Source organism: Montipora capricornis, chromosome 2 (genome assembly GCF_036669925.1).
Source record: "Montipora capricornis isolate CH-2021 chromosome 2, ASM3666992v2, whole genome shotgun sequence".
Classification (NCBI taxonomy): domain Eukaryota; kingdom Metazoa; phylum Cnidaria; class Anthozoa; order Scleractinia; family Acroporidae; genus Montipora; species Montipora capricornis.
Window position 1 is genome coordinate 1,553,306 of NC_090884.1, and position 12,500 is coordinate 1,565,805.

At 37.9% G+C, this 12,500-nt stretch overlaps 3 protein-coding genes across 3 annotated transcripts in view; 1 reads left to right on the plus strand and 2 right to left on the minus strand.

Moving 5' to 3' along the window:
* The window catches only part of LOC138038329 (WD repeat-containing protein 93-like), a 16,427-nt gene extending 9,758 nt beyond the window's left edge, over positions 1–6,669 (minus strand). The window contains exons 1-8 of the mRNA XM_068884134.1: positions 6,083–6,669; positions 4,978–5,042; positions 3,992–4,070; positions 3,233–3,357; positions 2,949–3,014; positions 2,019–2,320; positions 820–884; positions 380–457 (exon numbers count right to left, since the gene is read on the minus strand). Of these exons, the coding sequence (XP_068740235.1) occupies positions 380–457; positions 820–884; positions 2,019–2,320; positions 2,949–3,014; positions 3,233–3,357; positions 3,992–4,070; positions 4,978–5,042; positions 6,083–6,527 (1,225 nt within the window). The 5' untranslated portion in view covers positions 6,528–6,669. The remainder of the gene's footprint in view (positions 1–379; positions 458–819; positions 885–2,018; positions 2,321–2,948; positions 3,015–3,232; positions 3,358–3,991; positions 4,071–4,977; positions 5,043–6,082) is intronic.
* A 17-nt stretch (positions 6,670–6,686) lies between these two features.
* Positions 6,687–10,156, plus strand: LOC138038330 (peroxisomal membrane protein 11A-like). The gene is made up of 3 exons (XM_068884135.1): positions 6,687–6,891; positions 8,245–8,360; positions 9,098–10,156. Exons 1-3 carry the CDS (start codon positions 6,827–6,829, stop codon positions 9,610–9,612), a joined length of 696 nt encoding a protein of 231 aa, XP_068740236.1. The 5' UTR covers positions 6,687–6,826; the 3' UTR covers positions 9,613–10,156.
* Positions 10,146–12,500, minus strand: part of LOC138038328 (dmX-like protein 2) — a 42,551-nt gene continuing 40,196 nt past the window's right edge. Inside the window, exons 37-38 of the mRNA XM_068884133.1 lie at positions 11,288–11,415; positions 10,146–10,831 (exon numbers count right to left, since the gene is read on the minus strand). Of these exons, the coding sequence (XP_068740234.1) occupies positions 10,625–10,831; positions 11,288–11,415 (335 nt within the window). The 3' untranslated portion in view covers positions 10,146–10,624. The remainder of the gene's footprint in view (positions 10,832–11,287; positions 11,416–12,500) is intronic.

Sequence of the window (12,500 nt, forward strand, 5' to 3'; positions counted from 1 at the left end):
GCCTCTCCCTGAAAAAATGAGACAATATTCGATGAGATACAGCACTGCATGTTCACACGATTCACACAGTTCCGTTTTGCATGTTTCATGATAAAATCCATTGTCTCGTCTCTTTAGCGGAAGCGTCTTCAGTCAGAATAACTGGCCATCAAATTGTCCTGTTAAAGCGGCGTCGTTTCAAGAACAAGGCATCTCTATTTTTTTTTGCAATTGATCGCCGGGTATTCTAAAGTTTAGCCAAAACATGAGGTTGATGTGGAACGGTTTAAAGACTACTTGAGTCATTCATATTCCGGCCAAAGGAATGCCATGGAAAACGACCTTCATTGCATGCAAGAGAAAAGAACAGGATTAACAGAACATCTAACAAATCAATCACCTTTCGCAGTCTTGGCAAGTGAGTAAATAAACAACTGTGTTCCCCTTGACCACCATACTGACAAGGAATTTACCTTAGCTGAAAATAAGAAAAATTATTATAACTTGGCAAGCCGTATTTTACCCACTAAATTTAACAACTTGTTTTTACTGCTTCATTTGAAGATGTATAGACATAATAAAATTAATATCTTGAATGTGTAAGTTATGGATTATTGTTTTTCCTCATCATTTGACAGGGCAATGGCCCTCATGCACATAAATTGAAGCGAGTGAAAGTTATGGCCTTGAACATGGTCAATAAGTTGTTACTCTTAAGTACAAGAAATCATTTAATATCAACTACCATATTGCAGTAAGATGTGAGAACTGCAGTGCCTGCTGACTTACTAGCCTAAAAGCAGGCTCTCTCTTTAGTCTGCTGGCAGGCTTCTGACTTACTTGGAGCAGATTCCATTCCTGATGGCACCAATCTGCTTGGTGTTAAGAAATGTACTCTTGGAAACCTGTCAAAGTAATGTGAGCATTTAAAAAATACACAAAAACATCACTATGATGGTAGTAAGTGCATAGGATCCCACCCACACAGGAGTATGACCATCATAACATTATCTCTACAAATTCACCACTACTGTACACTGCTTGGAAGCTTAGTTGTTCCAGGCATTCAGAGTGTGTTAGAGAAGGATCAAGATCATGACAATATTAAAATTAAATGTTGAGAGTATGCAGGAAAAGAGCTTTGATTCACCATCAATTTTTGTCTTTCCTCTCAAGTTTGCACATGGGGAACCGGCTGGACTAGTACATTATGTGATTCAAAGGGAAGTTAGTGTTCAACTGGGATAAATATCATGAAGTAAATCTATATATAGGCCTAAAAGAAAGAATGGCACGCTAGAAAAATCTGGCCCCTTCTCTTGTTTTCAGCTTGCAGTACAAAAGGCATGAATGATATAATTTCCAAGTTATGATCAGCAGTCAGTTATTCTTAAATAAATCTTAAAGATCTTTCAGGATGATAAAAGTGACTATTGTAAGGTTCTTTTTACAAGAAGAAAAAGGAAAAATTTTCACAGAGTTCTGCATCAATGGCTGATTGACAAACTAATTATTTGTGCCTAAGTACCGGTAATACACCTTTCCAGACCCTAAGCAACCTCTTCCTTCTCTTAACCTTCATGGATGCTGTACGTTATCTTAATTTGCACTCAAGAAGCCTTGACCTTCATCACACAAACTGACAGCCGAAGAAGAAATGTTCTCATTTTATAGTCTAAAGGTTTTATTATGCTTCTTTCGTTTTACTGTGTGAATCCAAAAACCGTGAACATTTTGACTTGATTTTGACATTTCCCAATGTACAGCCACCAATCATAAGCGACATGAAACCACACTCTGGTTGCAGTTTCCTCGTGGGTAATTGGCTTTTTTCTTGAAACACAATAACATTTCATAATATTTCCAATGTTCACAGCTTTCGGATTTTCACAGTAAGCCTAAAAGCTACAGGTTTTTTTTACAATACACTCCTTGACATTCACATAATTCCTGTTAATTTGTACCCTTAGAGGGCATCATACCTAAAGAACAGCACCAAGTACCAGTGATCCAAGTAAATAGCCAAGAACTACTTTTACCTGGTCAAATTCTCTTCATCTTTGTTAATATACTTCATCTCCTTGGCATGAATTCTGTGAAATGCTTTATCACAGTTTTCAAAATACTGGGACATCAATACATGATTTGCACCAGTGCCTATAACATTGCCCTCAGCATCAATGGCTCTCAAAGCTGCAGAGCAGTTAGTAGCTGCACAAGGACCTACTGGAGCAGGAGACCGCACTCGTAAAACTGGAACAGGCTTAGTAAACATAGCCCCTGATTGACCAGGCTGGGTCTGACCTCCTTGAGCAGAACTTGGTCTTGATCCCGTTGATGGCTTTAGAAATACAAAGCAAGGAATGTACAACTACTTAATATTAATAACTACTATATAACACTTCAAGCTTATCCACTACTCAACTTTCCTTTGTGATCATTATATTACTACAACTGCTACCATAACTAACACTGCAGAACTACAGGACTTAAGCAATTGGCCTGATATAAGATATCTCTAAATTAATTCCTTGGCTATCTTAGCTTGTCACCCTCTATTGTATTTAGCTTTTAGAATGGCAAAGAATTAGCAAACAAGTTGGAGCAATAAGAGTGCCTTTTATCCTTTTTCAGCTGAGTGATTGCAATTGACTAAAACTGTGCAATCTCAACTAACACAGTCAGTAAGCAGGCTCTCTTCCCTTGCCCTGTGGTGTCAGCCTACTTGCATGTTACCACTTACAAGACAGAACAAACACTGAACTTGAACCTTCTGTGATGAAAGAGAGAAGACCACTTATCAAATCACTAAAGAGTCATGACAAAAATCTACTTACAGACTGAGTATATTAACTTGAAACTGCTTGCAGTGGATGAAGTGGAGGAAATTCATGACCATTACAGATACACAGAATATGATTAATGGAAATATAACCAAGATCATACAGTGCAGATTACCCACAACTTACATCCACAGTGCCTTGGTCTTCAAAAGGTTTTCCAAGCTGGTCTACTGCGATTGATTCTTCTGTACCCTAAAAAGACATCATAGTTAACATTAACACCTGTGTGATTCTTTTATTTCACTACCAACTTAGCGCTGTAACTCCTCATTGGACCAGGTGTATTTTTTAAAGGTTGATGATGTATTCATATTAATCTAGCAATATACCAAAGTCAATAAAGCCTAATGATTTATTCATCCACAGAATAAGAACTGATCGGTAAAAAACTAGTTGTGATTAAAACTAACCAATATTGAGTCCATGGTTGGTTTCCTCGATGATGGAACAAAGGCTGATAAAACAGCATCCATTTCCTTGATCCATGTTTCTTTGGGAACTCTATAGATTTCGAGCCAACTCTCCTTTGTTGCCACTATTTGAGAATACTCCACACAATTATTATTTAATTTACGAAAGACAAAGTTTATGTTTGGGCTTGTTTTAACAAAAAGATGTGCTAAATAAGCACAGCACTTCAGAAAACTGTAGACATACAGTGTTTACAGAGCTGCATCAAATCTGTGCAATAAAAAGAAGCAATTAAGGAGGACAATAAATCACTCCTAATCCTGTGAAAAAACAATATACTCTGTTTTTGCTTGAACTGTTCATCACCATCTTTAATTGTATGTTACACTTGTACAAGTTCAAACAAAAACAGGGGGGAGTAACTCCTCCTTCATCTTTGTGTGAATTGATTCCACCCTTGAAATTATTATATGGAGAGGTCAGACAAAAAGACAGCCTTTGACCCTGTTGATGAGGCTTAATTATCTATCTCACGTAACAATACCATCTTAACTAAATAAATTTCTCAGCACACTGCAAGCACAACCCTACCAGTTCTTTTAACCTGATTCTGGTCGAAGCAAGGATTGATTACCCCACAATCTGATAGTCTGGGTCCTCTTGATAAAAACTGAGCTAATTGATCAGCAGTCAATGGTAGTTAGTTAAAATTAATAAAATAATACATTCAAAAGATTTAAGAAGCACAAAAATGTTACCTTCCCAGCCAATCCCAACGTATCCACCATCCTGACTTATTTGCACAAAAGTTGCCCTTGACTGCTTGTTCAGGTTGTCCTAATTTTGAAGGCAAAATAATAACAATTAATAATAATAATAATAATAATAAATAGTCTGAGTAACAGAAAAACAATAGGTCTAATTAGGAGGTAGTGTTACACAATAACCATTATTCTCTGTTTCACGGGTCAAGTAAAATCACTCTAATAATAATAATAATAATAATAATAATAATAATAATAATAATAGTAGTAACAAACTGATAATATTACCACTAATAATAAGAACAATTAGGATAATAATTATTATTACTTTAATTGAGTCTTAAGGTTATATGTACAATATGTAGCCACTAGTCTGGCAAGCAGAAGTGTTTGGATAAGGACAATAAAATGTAGGCCCCGTCTCACAACCCCTCAATGTTCATAAAACCTGTGGGACGTTTTAAAGATCCCACACACTTGTTGAAAAGAGTAGGGCATGTAGTTCCCGGTGTTGTGGTCTGTCTTCTGTGGTGTGTCATGGTTGGGAGGGTAAAGGCTCGAAGATACTACATAAACTCCAAGGGCAAAATAGAGAGAAGAGATGAGATGAAGGCTTTAGCTTAAGTGCTTGATTTGGAAAAATCAAATGAAATGAAATGTTGGTTCTTGGTGAGAGACTAAGACTTGGGTATCAAGAGGAAAACCTCGCGGAGTAGAGTGGAGAACCAACAAGCTCAAACCACACATGGCGTCACGGCTGGTGAGTGACCCTGGGACACTTTCGTGGAAGCTGAGTGCTCTCCCTACTACACCAGCCTAGGTGGTCGCTATGACATTTTACAGGAATGAGTAATATCTCTAACCTTTTGGACACGAAGCAAAGAATCTCCAGCTTAGCTTTTACATGTACGTCACTGTTAATCATGCCTAAAATAGTGATACACTCTTCCATGTGTTACATGTGGTCAGGTTAGACTTACCTGGTCATTGAATGTTCTTATAAGCACAAGTTTATCAGCAGTGAAGCAATATAGCTTAGCAAAACCTAGAAAGTAAAAAAGAACAGAGTGTTATGGTGTTAATGAATAAAGTTTGATGAATAAGAACTTATTCATCAATGGACTATGTGTTAATGAATAAGGTTTTTGATGAATAAGAAGTTATGTAATTCCCAGAGCGGATGTAAAGGTTTATATAGCATGTGTTCCTCCATTAACATTTTGTAAGTTAGTAGTTATTGAGTAAGATTAAAAGTTTTCGGTCGGCCGTTTTATCCGCGGGTCATTTCTTGCATACGGACACAACACAGAGATACTGTAGCATTATTTTGTTTAGTGTCGAATCATTCCACTTCTCTTCTTGGTTTACGGTCATGCAGCACAACCCAGATCATTCCAATACTTGTGCCCAACTTAACAAACCGTTCGCAACTATTTACAGAGTATCAACCACTGGCATGTCTGAAGAGAACATGGGATTGGAGAGGAAGAAATGCTACTGAAGTAGGCTTGGAGAGCAACATCGATTTGTCCCGCCATAATGGCTCTGTCAATTCCAAGCCCACTCATGCATTCTCCCTCCAAGGGCATCTATCTTTTTCTCACAAACGTTGGAAATGTTTTATGTGCAAATCCCAACAGTGGAGCTCCTCAGTTACTGCCTCAAGACAGCAACAATATTTCATAAAATAATCATTACAAAATAGAATATAAACTAAAATAATGATAATAATTTTGGCTTGAAACTTTGCTTGTGTTTTTACCCCTGTACTGGCCAATTTTACTAAATGCCCAACCCTGGGGGAGCAAATGGAAAAAAGCCTGACAAATGCCAAGGGGTGGAGGGGTTGGGAAATGCACTATGAATAGGCCTTTTCGATATATTAAAATTCAGCTTGAAAGAGACGTTTAGAGGACAAAGACAAAGGAAAGTGGAGGATATGCAAATATTTTTCACATTTTTTCCAACATGTTTCTATCGTTGTTGTCCTCACTGCCTCACTATCAAGCTGAATATTTGATATTTCGAAAATGGCCTATTGACAGAGCCAAGTCATCTGCAGGTGACCGTGAAGCCTTCACCCACCTCCATTATCCAAGGTGGAAATCAGATAGTATCCATCCTGGACATAATAGGCTGAAATCTGTGAGATAGTACTTTCTGTGTCTTCGACACAAGCAATAGTTGTCCCTAAAACACCGTCCACAACTGTCAGGCCTTTATCACAGCCCAGGAACAAATAACTACCATCGGGCACTGTACAAACAAAGGATGTTTTGCAGTAATCAGATAGCTCTTTTCCAAGATCAAACAATGGTAAAACGACCTTAGAGCGCCTCAAAGCCTTTCTTTCCTCGATATCCTCGATAATCTCCCAAGCATCATCGAAAATCTTTCGTACAGTCTTGTCAACCAGGCGAAACGGCTGAGGCAAATCATCAAAAATTTGATCAGGATCCGCGACAAAGTTCCCGTCTCCTTCTTCGTCCGAAGGAGGGCTTAGAGGGCGTTTTGCTTTTCTGCCACGCATTCTTCAAATTCGAGAGGCTAACAAACCGTTCATCACATTCCTGTCAGAGCAGTGTTGTTTGACCGCCATTTTGTCTTTCCTTGACAACAATGTTGTCAATGTTTTCATACTTAGTCTCCCTCGCCAAATTCTAGCGCTCGACTTAGTTCTCCTCCAGGGTCAAAGTTAAAGAGCAAATGAAGATTTCCATTCCACGGTGGAAGTGTGAAGAGTTGTGTGGATAGTTTCTTATACTTCTGGTGGCCCGCACAAGCCACCGTAGTTTCGTGCTCTGTTAGTTTCCTCCAAAAGATTGGGAAATGGACGTAATTACAGCGGTAGTGAAGTACAATCAACAGACTTTGGGGAGAGATAAACTCTGTAGGTATGTGACGAAATGTGTATTTCAGCTGGAGAATCGAGTTTGTTTACGTTGCTGGCAATTTACAGTTATATTTACATTTCATGTAACAACAATCGATCCGGGTTATAACATTGTCATGTCTATTGTAGGTATCTTGAGATTAGAGAGATCTATAAACCTAGATTTTTTTGGTTTGGTGTGTTCGAATGAAACCCAAAAGGTTGAAGCACGCGCGTACCAGCTTACATTTTTTTACTTGCGATCGTGTATTAAGTTTGTTTATTCAACTGTTTCATTTAGATTGGATTTTATGCCAATGACAAGGGTTTAACAGTTGACTGAATTTGCTAAAAGTAGGAAAATGTAGTTCTGTTGATTGTCATGGGCAAGTTTAAGTTACTTGGTTTTAGTTACAAAGGGAAGTTTAATGCCATGATACCCGACGTTGATCACAAAATGTATCATCAGTTACATGTGCCTGCTGGCCTCAAGGCTGTTTGAAGTAACAATAACATACCAATTTTGCAGTGCATGGATGTGTATGAATATAGCAAAAACTTGTTTATTCTTGGTATGTGTGAATACATGTTGTTGCTTTTGGTTTAGAATTTAAATAGTGATAATTATTACATGTATGTTAGTTTTATTTCTTTTTGTTATTTTGCTTTTTTGACAGAGTTGTGCGTGTTTGTGCATGTATTAAAGCAAGTTGATTTTGTTGAAGCTACAATAATAATCAGTATTATTCATTCAAAATATTTCCCCGTTTCTGATTGGTTAAAACCACACACATAATTCACCATAACCAGCTGCTGTTCACCAAATTTGGAAAGAAACTTCGTCATATTGAATCAATGACGTCAAAAGTGCAGCCCACTGCAAATTATTGAACCGTTGACTGAAAAAAGCTGGGGACGAGATTATGTTATTTTTGTTGAGCAGAAAAATGGCTGCGAGTATAGACCACTTTCATAAATGGCGACCAACTTTACATTCTTTTGTATTTATGTTAATTAGACCTACTGCCCTCAATTTAAAACAAATATTCTTTTGAAATTTGCTCGTCGTAGCGAGGTTAGTAGGGCTTATTAGCATTAAAACAAAAGAATAATTTATTTGGCCGCCATTATGAAAGAGGTCTATATAGGTTTAGAAGTTTGAGCGAAGAAAATATTTTGAATGAATAATAAAGCAATTATTATTGAATTTGGCTTTCGTAGAATATGAAGAATTCTGCAGATCTCGGAGGATGTTATCCACCTCGGCCTTCGGCTTTGGTGGATAACACCCTCCTCGACCTGCGAATTCTTCATATCCTACTCAGCCTCATTCAATAATTGCTAATTATAAGATTCTTTTGATTTTCTATATCAGGATAATTCAATATGGCTCTAGATTATCAAGTTATCTTTTGGCCCAAGCTGGTGCAAGTGCTGATTTGGTAAACAGACTTAAAACTCTTGATAAACAGACCAGTACGTCAAGGAAGAGTGAGTATCATAGTCACATTTAGTGATTCATATCTTGTGAAGTCATTTAAGACACAGTCCTAACTGGTGTGGAAAGAAGTGTGTGGAGCAGTAATACACTGTAATATTATTTTAATATTATTACCTCTTGATGCCATGTTGTGACATGCTCTGGTATTTTGACCCCTTTCCACTTCTCATTGCATTGAATTTAACTGTGAAATACTGTAGCAAAAAATGACATAAACAACCCATACAAACAAGTTTAAATAAAAATTGAGTGCTCTTTGTACAGATAAAACAACAATACTGCACTGTACAATTTCAGTTTTTCAAATTTGTATGTGTTTCCTAGCATTTGAACATCTTTCATTTACCCCCACAAAAAAAAAATTCAGTGAACAATTAGCCAATGTTCGTGCAACATAATATTGTTACTGCTGTCAGTCCTAGCTCAAGGATGAGTTGATAAGTGTGGGGGTGAAGAGAAGTGACTTAATTTTTTTTTTTTTGCCTTTTACTGTATATGTGGCTGCCATAGACTGAATGCAAAAATTATTCTTTCATCTTTGTGCAAATTAACCTGACTACCTTGTCTTACAGCCAACTCTCAATTTTACGCAATAAGGCCAGTAAGGCCAATTGACACAAACACAAAAGAATAATTAATTGGCGGCCATTTTTTTGCATTTGGTCAATGACCAGTCAAAGAAACACAAATGATGGAATCTTTAATGCTTTGTTTCTCAAATGCTTAGTTTTTAGATTGGGAAGGAGCTTGGACATGATCTTGGGAGCTATAAGAGCAAGAGAAATTCGTCATGACAGTGTTCTCAAAATTCTCATTATCTGCCGCCGCATCACTTTTGCCTTTTATTACATCATTGACCACATCACATGGGCAGTAAGGCTGGGACTGTACAAGTCAAACCTCAAAGAATGGTCAAAGTTAGAGGCCAAATTGTGGCTTATTGCTCTTGGCTTTGGACTCTTGAGAAATCTGTATGACATTCTTAACTTAGTTCTTGTTCCAGCAAAGAAAAATGATGGGGAAGAAAGGTCCATTCAGAGTAATTCAGTGACTACACGACTGGCGTCTCGTCCAGAAATCCTGCTAGATACAGTAAAAAATTCAGCTGATTTTCTGTTACCCTTCAATGTTATGGGGATGATTGAATTGAACGTTGGATTAGCTGGTTTACTGGGGCTAATATCGTCAATGGCCGGTGCAGTTCCTGTATGGAATCCCAACATGAAATTAAAACCATCATAGCCTTTTTGTTTTAGGAACAGTATTAGGTAGGAGGTACACTGATTTTAGCCTTGATTTTCAATAACCTATTTCTCCTGGTGGGCCATAGATAAAGAGTTAAACATCTCTCTAGTTTTAACCCTCTGATGGGTAATTGGAGTGAAGAGGTGGATCAATGTCTAGGTTTATTATTTTTTAGTGGATTGATTCCCTAGGGTAACTAAGATCTGCAATGTATTAATAAATAATTTTCACTTCCTTAAAAAATGGAAATATAACTGGAAGGTTAGTGCATAATTTTATTTCCTGGAAATGAAGTGCAATCCAGTTGAAAAAAAAAAAACTTCCCATATTGGGCATCACAGCAAGAAGTTATACTTATCTTATCCAAATTGGGGTTTGCTCTAAAATTTGAGGGCATTTGTCTCCTGTGTCTCTCAAAAATCAATCAATCACAGCTTCAATAACTTGTGTTCTTTGTTCAGTTTTGTTTTAGTTGGGATAATACCAAATGTTGTGCATGTTCAGGTAGAATAACAATTAAAAAATACAACTTGTACTGAAATTTTTTAATCTTATACCTAACGAATTATTTTTAGACATTTTATGTTAAAAAAACTTATCATTGCTAAGCAAGGAACATTTTGGCTAATGCGCGGTGTAAAGCACACCACACTGGTGATGTCACAGAGAAACACTGGGCACAGAGGAGCAGTCCACGCACAGAGGAACAGTGGACACACAGCAACATTAGGCACAAAGTAACTGCACATTAAGCAACATTTTAACAACAAGCTCCAACTGGCTGTGATCTCTTTCACTTCAAAGTATATTGTTTAGTTAAGGTTTGATGATCAAACCCTTTCACGACCAGAACGTTTCAATATGTAGACTATATCAAACACAGTAGCATGTTTCCCACATATCAGTCCAATGCCTTGACCGTGTTCTTTATCTGAATGTGGATAAGGCAAGTCATCCTTCTTGGGAGAGAGAGTAGAATCAATTCCACAAAGTTTCCATCAAACATTTGTCAAAGAAGCTTGCTGTTAAAAATAGTCTCTCTGACAGACAACTGTCGCCACTTTACAGTACCATCTCCTCCACAGGAGAACAACTGACCATTTGGCTGCAGACACATCATTGCCACGCCTTGTGTCCCATATTTGAGGAGATAAGCTCCTTTTCCATGCTCTTTTGGATAGCACTCTAATTCCTCATGTACTGATAAACCCCAAACCTAAAATATAAATGCAAAACCGACAGGTGTTAGGACTGGTAAGCCAAATGCGATGCTGTAAGCGTGCTTCTGAAAGCTGGGAAGCAGGATTCGAGCAGTTTGTGGTGCGAGCGCTCTCCGCAGTCTACCCACAGGTTTAATTCTTCTATGTGTTTTACACTTGTTAGTTTTCTACTCTACCGAAACGATCTTCCTCCGTGTTCCGTACCCCTTCCCCTCCCCCTCAAAGGATAGTTCATACGAGCCTCAACCAATGCATGGTGGTTTCACTTTTTAGCGATAGTTAGACCATAGGACTTCAGTTGTAAACGACAGAAAACATTCAATTTGACGAATGCTTGGAAATGTGTTTGCAATGCAACTGTTCTAAAGTGGTCGTAGTCGTACGAGATGTAAGTAGAGCAAAATTTAAACATTTTGTTCATACACAAAACGACACGTTTTCATTCTGATTACCTTAATATCGCCATCTTCTGAGCCAGAAATGAAGAACTCCTCGTTTTCATCAACAACGATACTCTTGACGGGTGCATCATGAGCTAAAAATGTATGACGTAATTGGCGTTGCCTTAAATCAAATATACCTTTGACAAAGTCAAGGCAGAATACTCTCTTTTCTTCAGTTGTAACATAGTAGGTCACAAAAAGGGCGCTTCTATTTCCGTTGCGTCAGAGGGTACGACTCTATAAGGCTTACTGTGCAGGGGAACTCGTCTTACTTTTCATCTTGTTTAGTTCACTGCTCTGACCATCTTCGCGTTTTAATCAAAATATCAGATCTAGCATCGTGTGTACGGCAAACGTCAGGCTGGAATTTGCGTTTTCGCAATAAATGAAAGAAATGTATTTGATTTTGGCTGATTCCTTGCCTGTTGGCAACAGATATCGAGCAACTTCTAAAATGAGAAAATTCTCACACTTCTACGGCAAAGCAGAAACTTGAATTCTGTTCGCCATTTCACATAAAGGCTATGCTACATCTCTATGGGTATTAAAGTCCCAAAAAATATACTCGCGTTATCTACCCTAATAAGACCGAAACTGCAGAAAGATTTGGAATCATAATGATCTCGGTTCGTGGAACTAGAGGACTAACTCAGTGTGCTTGCTCTCACGGCTTTAGCTCTGTCATAATCAACAAAGGACACAAGAACGGGTCTCCTCAACGGAATGACGAATTTCACTCCTAAGGCCTCATTATTGAAGCCAATGGAGAGATTAAACTTTGTGTTTACCGTCGATAGGAAACGCCGGTACGCTAATGCGTGTCAAGAAGTCTTAATTTTAGTTAATTTAACTCATCGTGATAACTGAGTGGCCAAAAGGAAAAAAAAATGGCCTGAAATCAAATAGCCTTCATAAAGTTTGGGCAAACAGCAAATTAAAGTCCAACCTCTGCCATAAGGTAGCTTAAGATCTACGACGACGACGTCGTCGAAAACGCCAGAAAACAATGATATCATTGGTTAAAAGAGCATGCATAATCGTGCTGCACGTGCACGGATTTTAGCTCATATTTTTGCGGTTCTCTGCATGACGACGACGTTAAATCACTAAAGTTTAGGTTTTGACGACAACGTTAGCATGCAACAGAGAATCTTTCATTCTCTATTTTCAGTCTGAAACCGCTCGTACCAATTTATTTTTAGGAAACTTCGCCCACATTGTA